Source organism: Amphiura filiformis, chromosome 2, assembly GCF_039555335.1.
Source record: "Amphiura filiformis chromosome 2, Afil_fr2py, whole genome shotgun sequence".
NCBI classification, from domain to species: domain Eukaryota; kingdom Metazoa; phylum Echinodermata; class Ophiuroidea; order Amphilepidida; family Amphiuridae; genus Amphiura; species Amphiura filiformis.
In genome coordinates this window covers 46,394,667-46,406,805 of record NC_092629.1, presented here as the reverse complement: position 1 = coordinate 46,406,805, position 12,139 = coordinate 46,394,667, and the positions used below count along the sequence as shown (strand labels likewise).

The 12,139-nt window shown below is 36.3% G+C and overlaps 1 protein-coding gene across 1 annotated transcript in view; it reads left to right on the top strand.

The window, feature by feature from the left end:
* LOC140140946 (uncharacterized) overlaps positions 1-12,139 on the top strand; it is a 123,331-nt gene that overhangs the window by 18,865 nt on the left and 92,327 nt on the right. Inside the window, 1 exon segment of the mRNA XM_072162713.1 lies at positions 6,561-6,674. Within this exon segment, the coding sequence (XP_072018814.1) occupies positions 6,561-6,674 (114 nt within the window).

Below are 12,139 nucleotides of genomic sequence, written 5' to 3'. Positions count from 1 at the left end.
ATTTTCTTTATTTAATAATAAACCAAATTTCAGAAAACACATTACTTCCTTCAACCATTTCCATGTTTTACCACATTTGTTTTCAGCATTTATACCATAAAACAATGGTAAAAAATGTTACAATGTATCAAATATGAATTTCATTAAATAAGGAACACTATAGGTAGGTATGTCACAGTGGCTGCACAATAATTCTGCTACACTGTGCATGCAAGCATAACAGTGAATTGAAAAGGGCGCGCTTCAAATTTGGCCAATTTTAGAAAACATCCATGTCGATAAATGAATTTCTTCATATGCTTCATTTATCCAAATTGTTTAAATTTTTAATATATGGTGTGTGAAGCCTTTCCGAGGCTAACATCGGATCCTTAAATAAAAAAATTGTTTTGTTTAAGAGCTACTGCCTGTTTTTATGGATTTTTGAAGATCGCTCATAAATCAGTAAATATAGGCCTATTGAAGTAAAGGAACTACCACCATTTAGCTGAAATACTAATCTTTCTTAGCATGTAAATTAATTCCGTCGACAACGAATGAAACACTTCCCTAAAACTAGTTGAAGCAAAACATTAATCAATGATATTTTTAGGGAGTAATTTTCCAAACCACAATAGCTCTAAGCCATTGTGTGTGTCCAAGGCCATACTATATTTGTATACGCGGTACAGTAAAATGCTTTTGCTTTTACCGATTATCCTCCCATGTTAATCCATATGACAAAATGTTAATTTAAAGTCTCATTGCAACTGAATTTTAATTTTTACTTTTCGGACTTGGCTTTGAGTAATGGTGACACATACCATGTTTACAGTAAAATGAAAATTATATTCCAGACACCGTCAAAATGTCAAACTTTTAATTTTTTTTTTTTTTTTTTTTAAATAATTAACTGCAGTTCATTTATTTAACCTTATTACAGAAACATTTATGATGAATGAACAGACGTTCATTAAATATTGAAAAAAACCTAAAATTACTCATGCCTAATTTGCATAATAATATCATAAATACATAATTAGCTGTAATTACCTAATTTGCATAATTAATTACTTTTTGTGTATTTTTTGTTATCAATTGAAAGAACTTTGTATACATATGTGTGCAAAAAAAACCGCACCTTTATATCATGTACGGTTTTCTATTGGCATCAATTTTGCATATTAATTAGCTGAACTTAGTCATTTTTTGAGATTTAATTTGTCTGCAGATTGGCCGAAATTGCTAAAATAGTATATTTGGTTAATTTATTATAATTATTCAATGATAGATTTTTTAATTTTGTTTTCTGTAACGAAGTCAGGAAAGATATGCATTTAGCATGTGATATTTAAATTAACGCTGCTTTTTCAAGCAAGCGTCCAAATATACCTTCAAAATCTTAAAATGTGCCAATTTTGTCATTACAGCCATTTGTGGCAGGATTTCATTTCATCTACGAGCATCTTTAAATTGACACTACGTCACAATGCATTGACAGATTTCAATTCTGTTTTTTGATTTTTGATGCTTTAATAAAGCTCAATAATGTAGGAACATTAAATAACATGTTTCTGCTGCGATTATTTTTGAGGTGATATGCCTACTATAGGTCTATACCACCAATTAAATATCCACAAACATGCTCATAAAAATATCAGAATAGTAACAATTTCAAAAATGCAATACTTAATTCACAAAATCAACTTTAGGCCAGGTGACCCTAAATTATCTCATTTTGCAGGGTAAATGAAATAAGCTAAATGCAATAATTAATTCACAAAATCAATTTCCCATTTTGCAGGGGTCCCAGTGGGGGGAGGGCACTCAGCTACATTGGTGTACACATGCGTTAACAAAAAAACGCGTAAAAAGGGGTCTTTTTTCGACGTAACGCGCGTTCCGTGTTTAGGGGTCTAAAAACGCCGTTTTTCAACAAAAAGGGGTAAATTTTCGGAAGTTCTAGGAAGTAAGTAGTACCAGATTTGAACACTTGTCGATCCCCTCGCAAATTTTCGCAAAATTAGGAATTATCATCGTACCAATCGTTATGATAATACAGCGCCCCATCCCGGTCCTCCATGTATGCTATACCCAATACAGTGTATTGAAGACCGTTTCCCATACTAGCTATAGCGTTTATTTCTGCATGAAACGAGATGAATTTTCCACCCATTGCCTCCACCACATGCTCGATCTTTCTCGATCGTTTTTACCATGGTAGTAAGCTTACAGGGCTAGTGTTTAGGCAAGTTTTTGCAAGTATTCAACCCTCCGGACATTGCCCGGCTTACCAATTCCAAGGAGGATTGATGATTACTGTGTATGAAAGCCATTTAGAAGTTCATAGTTTGATATATTGCTTTCTATTTGAAATAAATTCTTACCTGATGAATTTTAAAAGAATGTGTACATTGTAATTTCTTTTTTAGCCATTATGACGATCTCCATTAAAGTGTATTGTTGATACTAGCGGGACACCCGCGCTTCGCGCGGGTCCCCGCTAGATGAGTAAATAGAAGCGTTCACTCAAACAGGAGGAATTACTGTACAGGTAGACTCATTGAAAATTCCTCATTCCTTCCGAATCATCTTGGTAATCTAGTAACCCCATCCCGTACCCTAAACCACAACCCCGTACCTGTAGGACCTATAATCCATCCAAAGTAGGCCTACCATTTTGTGTCCTTCTTTCTTTTCTTTTTCCCCTCCCGTACCGATATTTATGTCTTCGTAGGCCCGTGAATCCCATTATCCCATTATCCCGTATCACCATAACCCCGTGCATAAGTTGGCTAAGCGCACGCGCGGCACCCGTGCAAGTCAAGAGGCGCGCGTCGTGTACGCCGACGCGCTAACGGTGCGGTTTATGCTAGACATGTGGACGCGTTGGTTGGCATAGGCCGTAAACAAACTACCGCTATTAATTTGCCCGAAAAACTCACTTTTTTACTTATTTTGAGGCCAATACTTGACCGTTTTCAACCAAATAAACTTTAAACACGTTCCCGTATATTCATCGATCTCCCGTATGAATTTGGCGACATTTGGATCGAAACTGACGGAGCCTTTATAGCATACATAGATAGATACATAGATACATAGATACATACAACATTTCCCTATTTATAGTAAGATTAATAAAAACAACCTTCTAAGGGGTCCAATTTTGACCAGAACCTGCATAGGGGGTACTTTTTGGGGGGAAAGCGCGCTAAAAACCTGTTAAGGGGGTGATTTTGAAAAACAGGGTAGAACCTGTTTAGGGTGTGTTTTTAAAACCGTTGTTCACGCATGTGTACACCAATATAGCTGAGTGCTCCCCCCCCCCCCCGGGGCAGGGGTAAATGAAACAAGCTAAATCAGTTATATTAAACCTGTTAATTTCTTAAACTATTTTTCAAATTACCTGACCACGAAGTGAGAGAAAAATTTGAAAATGAAAAGTATAATCTGAATTAGAAGAATTACGGGCCCTGGAAGAAACCTGCCTCCAGTCCAAAATCAGAACCACAAAGGGGTAAATTATAAAAGAAAATATCCAAAATATGTCTCACCTTGTGAAACTAATTTAAACGAATCTTGATACAAAACAAAAACACTACTTTCTTCAACATGTTTAAGGAAAGTATACGTGTTTCACAAAATATACCACTTATATCTTCTGAATTCGAATAGTAGTATAGCTATATATGGTCATGTTGAACACTTAATTTGATTCCGTGAAATCAAACCGCACGAATATCCTCTCGGATCTATTATGCAAGTGTGCATACATTAACAACATAGAATCCGAACTTGGATCCATGTCTCGGTTATCTAAATTAAGAAACCTAATACTACTTATATCTCTCGAAACTTAGTAGTATTACTTCAGACATGCATATAACATTGTCTTTATTAAAATAAACCATCCAAATAATTAAGGCTCTAAAGCCTAATTTGTTTTGAAATCCTTCAAAACTTTCAAATTCTTTCCAAATTTCCAAAATAATCTTCTACTCAACCAATTGAACACTTCACTGTTTTTTAGTAAAAATGTCTGCGTCAGCAGACTAAAAATTGTACATTAACACTCAAAACAGCAAGGCCGCAGGGCCGTCAGGCCCGAGGCCGGCGACTCCCATACGTCGACTAAACACTCCAAGTGAGTTTGTTTTATATAGGCCCCACAGGGCTAGAAAGATCGGTAAACCACTCATAACGGTAATCAACTTGATTTTATCCAATTTAGGACAAGCTATAAAAAACCGTTGCTAGAAAGCATACAGCTAGCAAGACGTGTTTTGCCAGCTGTATGCAGGCTGTTAAGCAATGAACACGTTTCTGGAATCTTTTCCTTCGTCAGTTGCACTGTATATGTAGGTCTAGATTTTTCTTATGACCCATGTTTAGAATTCAACATAAATAAATTCGACATGTCGAATCTATGTACCTTTTCTGTACATTAATAAAAGACCAAGTATAACAGTACAAATATCCATCTCGGATCTCTCGTACGTGCGAAAGCTATTATAAGCTCATAATATTTATATACGACTACCATCTCTGGTCTTTCGTACCATATTAATAAAAAGCCTACATGCATAAAACTTGGCCTATAAACACTTTAGTTTGATTCCGTGAAATCAAACCGCACGAATATCCTCTCGGATCTCTCATGCAAGTGTGCATACATTAATATACAACATAGAATCCGAACTTGGATGATTTTGGATCCATGTCTCGGTTATCTAAATTAAGATAACCGGTGGGCTCTTATTGAGTACAAAAACCATTTCTGGACTTTTGTATGATTTTGATGGATAATAACATACAATCTTGTTGAATTCATTTTAACTGAAGCTCGAATTAAAGCTTTCTTTATATTTCAAAAAATCACATTCCAACTGAAACTAAAATCAAGCCCATGTTACTTCAATGAAGTCAGAATCTGATGTGCAACTCTCTCATGTGTAGTGCGACCATGGCCTATGTGTAAACACTTCAGCCAATCCAAATATCGACCGCACCATGCACGCACAAGTCACGTGCAAAGCACAAATATCCATTACGGATCTCTCATGCTATTCAGACTATTGTATAGTTACTATAACAATAGTATAATAGATGGAAATAAACATAGTTGATGGTAGCTTCCTTGACTTGGCACAGTATGTCTTTGACAAATGAAAAATTAGACTACGTTCAAGTAGCCCAGGCATTCAAGACAAGGTTGCATTTTTCATCAGGCTGTTCTTTAAGCTTAGTGATGAAAATTCTTGCCATGTAGAACATGTTTATTTACAGTTACCTTAGCAGCAATTCACCTAGTAGCATTCACTAGCAAAGTAGTTATTCACCTATGACGTACAACTGGAACAACTACGCTCTGAAAGATGTAATTTCATGGTAGATTTTTCCCGGTGATGTAGAAATACGTCTTTTAGCTATAAACAGCCTGACCGTCTAGCTAAACACAGCTAGTTTCCCAGCTAAACACTGTGATCAGTTTCTAAACACGTCACATTCTCGGTCACATGTCACATGTTTAGTTTCTAAACGCGTCACACATCACCTATTTTTAGCATATCAATCATTATTTATGTGTTTACCAGTTAAACACTTAGTTTCCCAGCTAAATACTGTGTTCAGTTTCTAAACAGGTCACATGTCGTCGGCTGTATTCCATAGTGGCGTATAGTGATTTTTGGTCATTTTTTTGAAAATTGGCACATATGTTTTTAGTTATGTTCTCTTTCATTTTTTCTAAGTCTCATCAGTCATAATTAGCTAATTAATTAGTAATTAATTAATTAAATGTGGCGTATAGTTACAAAGTGACATTTTTTTTTTTCCTTAGTGGCGTAACGACCACACGCCACTTTTTATACACATTTTATAATTATGAAATATCGGCAAAATGAAAAACATCGTATGTCATAGTGGCGTACGCGTATCGAACCTATACGCCACTATGGAATACGAACGACGAAAAGTAACGCCATAGGGATTACACGGCGACCGAGGTGGCGTACGTTTAACGTTTGGTTAGGGTATTGCGTTTTGTTCGTTTTCCATAGTGACGTATAGTTTTATTTTCAGTTTGCCAGCAATAGTATGTATTTATTTCTTTTGAAAAATATATAACAATAAAATCTATTTAGTTTACTACAGAAGTTTCACAATATAATGAATGTCTGCTTTACACAACTCGATTTTAAATTGGCATTTCTTCAAACCCGATTTTCTCGAAAAGTTGTTTATTCGCGGCGCCCCACTATACGCCACTATGGAATACGGAAGACGATGTCACATATTTAGTTTCTAAACGCGTCACACGTCACCGATTTTTACAGTGTAGTAGTTGTGACTTAATTATCATTTGTGAAATGTAAAACAACTTTGCCTGATAAAATATTAAAAAGGCAGATCCAAACCAGTGGAATTTGTCAGAAACAATATAAAGAAAGATTCTAAATTAGTAAAAACATTTAGAAATCTTTTAAAGGCAATCACAATTTTCGTGTATAACTTCTAAGTTTAACAAAATAATATGTTACTGCTAAGAATGATATTCGATTCATTATTATACACTCCAGATATCGACAATTGTGCAGGTTCCCCATGTATAAACGGGGGTACATGTACAGATGGGATCAATGCCTACACATGCGCCTGTGTAACGGGTTATGGAGGAGTTAACTGTGAGATAAGTAAGTAGACCTTCTATTAAGCAAGTGACCCTGCGAAATATATTATAATTAATGATTTGCACATAAATATCAAACTATTTCATCGTAGCTCATTGTTTTTTCTAATTAGGTCTCTTTTCAAATGTATCGTTTTGTTTGGCTCAGGGTAATTCACTGCTTTTGCCAGATCTTGTTTGTCTATGATGTTTCTTGTATATTTTTATGTAACCTATACAGGGACATGTAAAGACCTTTTTTTTTCTTAAAATCATTACTCAAACGTAATTCCGTATATTGACTATTGTATACATGTTTGAACGACTGCTGCTAACAGACATCTAAATAAGATATTTCAATTATAAAAGAAAGCTTTGAGAATAATTTCCGATAGTCATTCAGCCGCCTTCTTCAAAATATACAACCAGTTTAATATAAAAATGATATAATTTCAAACAAGAAATTAACACAAATATGTTTAAATATTTTGCATTATTAATTAGCATTTGTGCCAATTGGCTCATTGATAATTATGCAACTATGGAAATTTGAAACGACTGGACATAATAATGCATATAGAACCTATTAGAAACACTTTGCAGAATAAAAGTACGTGGACATTTAAGTGAATTTCAAACTTAGCATTACAATCCTTTTCGTTTGCTTCAGATATTTTGAAAGTCAAGAAACGTGTTGCTTTGTTCAATAAAACATACTGTGTTTTTCTTATCTGTTCATATCATTAATGAAAGAATAATAATCCGAATTCACCATTTCTGTTTCATCCCGTAGCTGTTTCCTGGGGCGCCTGGGGTCCGTGGAGTGCGTGTTCTGTGTCATGTGGTGGCGGAAGTCGGACACGCGAACGTCAGTGCGAAACCACTGCCGGGGCAACTGATTGCCCTGAAAATCCACCGAATGTTTCAGAGGAGTGTAATACAGCAGGTTGCCGTAAGTTACCGATAATCCTTGCTATATGCCTAAAGTAGGCCTAATTCTGAAATAAAGCTTGCGAGATCAACCAGCACGGTCATCTTCCGCAGCAATTCAATTCTGCTTAGACCAATGAAACCTGATGATTTTCGCTGCAAATGTCGTTCCGAAAATCGTCGCTCTGTGCAAGTAATCATGCAGGGCCGCGCATGTCCATGTCCTATAGTAACATATGATACGGTGTGTCGATACGCGCTTATAAACACGCTTACCAGGTAAGAGATTTTTCATGTCAGTAAATTGAGGCGCACGGCAAATAAGAACGGATCCCCGGGGGGGCCACTCAAATATGAGAGTGTACGCATGCGTGACCAAATTTTTTTCGAACACCCCCTAAACAAGTTTTCCTCTGTGAGCAAAATTACCCCTAAGCAAGTTTTTAGCGCGCTTTCCCCAAAAATTTGACCCCTAAACAGGTTTTTGTCTCATTTTGACCCCCTAAACAAGTTTTTGTCTAATTTTGACCCCTAAACAAGTTTTTGTCTAAATTTGACCCACTTTACAAGTTTTGATGGATTTTGACAACTTGAACAATTTTTGTAGGCCTACTAACTTGTCAGTTCTTGTCATTGAACACTAAAAGTCTACCCCCCTATTAATATAGGCCTGCCCTACCCCCTCCGGTATCACTTATTTAGGTCTACATATAAATAATGACACGATGAATTCAGAGTGTACCATTAGGCCTTCAGATTCGCAGATTGTTACATGAATCTGATTGGATTCTCGTAAAGTAGTTTTGTGAGAATATAAAATACCAATATACAGCGTAATTTATCCATTCCAGAGGCAACGTTAAGCAGTATTCGTATTTGGTTCCGAATTCGGCACCTAAAGTATCGTGTCCCGGTATCGTGTACCCTTTTCATGCTTTCTACCGCATATATAATTTCCTAAAGTAATCCAGAGAAGGGGAAACTCAAAAATCTACCAGCAGGTGTAGTAAATAATGTGAGGAATCTATAAAAGTCTTGAAAATCTTTTTGAAATACATGTCCCATATGATATTTTCGTCTCCCCATCTGTCCACTGAACTATATACCCATCATAATTCATATGACGTCATTAATTAATATGCACGTTTTTTTTTATCTGAACAGTATTTTACATAGAAGTACAAGGCCATGGTTAAATCACATGTAATACGTCATGAAATATATTTGCATAATAGAGTGACACTCTAGGTTTGGAGTATGCTGTAAACATTTCTACGAACGGGGAATTCCGGCACTGCAATAAACTTTTTCGGAATCGTAGTTTCAACAGATTTGAAAAGCGGATTAAAATGGTACCCTAAATGCGTTACAAACAATTTTAAAACTACCCCTTTTCATGAAAATCAGCGTTTTTTACCCCCTTAACGCGTCACGCGCGTAACGTGCTCAACCAAGAAAAAACACCCCCTTTCACACGTTTTTTGGTCACGCATGCTTACATCATTATATTTGAGTGGCCCCCCCGGGAACGGATCCAGCTAGACTGGCAGCAGCTGCTCATGTTTTAATCCCAAACGACTACACGACCTTTTTCACATCTTTGAACAGCCAAAGAAGCTCGGGTCTTGAGAATACAGTCTGCTACATAATATTCATGAGGTGATACAGAGAATAGTATGTACTTTATTATATTCAGCAAGTAGGGCTAAACGTCACAATTGTACTATGTAATTATGTTTTTAACAACTTTCAGCATTCTGGGGCGAGTGGGGTGCATACGGTGAATGTAGCGTGTCATGTGGTGGTGGTTTCCGATTACGAACGAGATCCTGTATTGATCCCGATAATACTGATAGTGTAATGGACTGTACACATCTTGGTGAGACTCCGAAAGATACGAATTTATGCAATGCTATGATTTGTCCAAGAGGTAAATGAACAGCTTTGGTGTAGTGTGAGTCATGAGTCATCCGTTTGTTAGGGAGGGGAGGGGGGGGGGGGCTCGGGACTGATTTTACGCTATGGCAAGAATTATTTTAGTGCTCAAAATGGACTCTTCTTCAACTGTACATATCTCAATCGATATTACTCCTGGGTCATTCAAATACCTTCTCATCACTCAAAACGAGTATGTTATTCTGATGAAACACTGGAATCCACAGAGGTCGAGGTAATGAAATTAAAAGTCATTATTAAAGCTTATTTAGTGACCTCTCCACGCACGTCTAAAGCAGGGAAAAGTGTTCATAAGGCCAAGTAAAATTTAAAAAAACATGTTTCACGTCCGGGATTTTAAAAAAAAAGGAGGAAGAGGGGGCTTTTTATTTTTTCTTATTTTTTATCGCAAAATCGGTGTAAATACCCGTAATTAGAGCTGTTTTAGCGGTATACAATAATCCCTGGAAAAAGGAGGAGGCCTCTTTTTATTTGTGTTCTGAGAGGTAGCCCCCTCTAATTATCACAAAACCTTACAAAAGTGTTTCTTGTATATTAGCAAGGCTATAGAAAGCATCTCTACTTCCTAGACATATTTTTTGAAAAGTTATAACTGAATGTCAAAAAATAAAAATATAATTGAAGGAACCTCAAAAAAGGAAGCGGGAGGGGACGTGAAACATGTTTTTTTTTTTATTTGGCCTAATATGTCTTATTACTAATTAATCATTTATTTGTGATGCGATCAAGCGAAATACGTCTGCTGTCGATCAAAATCAAAATTCAGCATTTAATTTTACCACATGAGCCATTCTCAGAGCTTCATTTTGTTGCAAAATGCTTCCTCTATTTACAGATTTGTGAATTTTTCAAATCAACAAAATATAATGTTAAATGATACAAAGAAAAGTTGTGTAATTTCAGGTTTTTTTTTCATTGAATACTGTTTATCTCAAATTTAATATTTCCGACATTCGACTCATTTTTGCTTGATCACATAACATTTTACTATTCAATGTAGCGCCTTTCTGGAGCACTTGGAGTCAGTTCAATGAATGTAACGCACCCTGTGATGGAGGAACCCAAACCAGGACACGTACCTGTATTGATGAAGATATAACCGATGACATCATGTGCGATGGATCCGATACATCCATAAGGAACTGCAACAATAGGCCATGTCGTAAGTCACAATTTATTGTTTATAATTATAGTAGTATGCGGGGAGCAGGGGGTAGAGTGTCCTGTCCGACGGCTTTTACTTATCTACGGGGAGATGTGGTTTTTTATTTCTTTTTGTCTGTTTACCAGCAAAAATTCGACTTTGTCATAACAGTGTAAACTTGTAACTGCAACACTTGAATTCTCTCGAAAATTGTGTTTGGTATAGATTTTATGATTGTTTTTATTATTACCGTAAACGTAAACATTTCGTGCCAAAATGATTCACACTAGGGATCCCCCATCCCCGCCCCACTATGGTAGCTACTGATGCGCTACTACTACAGACTTGACATTAAGTATGGAATAATTTTTCACAAAGTGCCAATAACCGTTTGAAAGGGTTCTGCATAAACCGCACGGGCTCAATATTAATTGGGGGGTGTCGGGAGATGGTGTCAAATAATTTTTGATAGAAAATGTGCTTTCCGTGAGTTTACATTATGGTGCTCATAATGTAGTGAATTAGCCTAAAATGGCGAATTTAAGGAGACTAAATTGGATTTTTGTGGGGGTCAAAGTTCTGAATTTGGGCAACATTATTCTGATATTATCAAATTTATTGAGAATTGATGTGATATTTACTTAACCTAAATAGGAGACCAAAGCACTGAAATGCAGCAGAAATTGTAATGTAGCAGTTTTGAAATTGGAAGGAGCAATAAAATAAGTGGTACGCACTCAGAAAGTTAAGTTGAATGGCCCTTGGGGCCAAATGTTTTAAACTTAATGTACATAACGAATCAGCGTGAGTTCATTGGACAACCAGGAATCTTCGCAGTAGCTTTGTACCGTAATTTTATAACATTCGACCCCAGTGGGCTACTCAAACTTTCTGCGTACGTCCCGGGGCGTACGTACTACGTTTGAGAGGTATGTTTTAAGCTCCCCCTATTCTAAAAAAAATGCTACATTACAAGTACATTTCACTTCTCACGAAGGCCAATTGCTGACGAAGTTTAGAAAATAGCACCTCGAACCCCAATACATTTTATAATAACAGAACAATGTTGCATAATGTCAAAAATTGAGTCCTCCACAAAGCTCAAATTCAGTCTCCTTAAATCCGCCATTTTAGGCAAGTTCACTTCATTATGAGCACATAATGTAAACTCATGGAACGCACATTCTCTATCAAATAATTATTTTACACCATCTCCAGTCACTCCCAATTAATATTTAGCTCTTGGGGTTTATGCAGACCCCTTTGCAAACTAGTCCTGGGCACTTCGTGAATGAAGAAATATTCCATTCTTAATGTGAAGTCTGTATTATGTTTTCTCCAAGATTAAGTTGTTTTCTTCCAAATTCGCTTCTTTGGTATATACATCACTTTAACATTTCAATTTGAATTTGAATGAAAATTGCCATTTTACACCAAAAATGAGTAAACAATACTCTGAT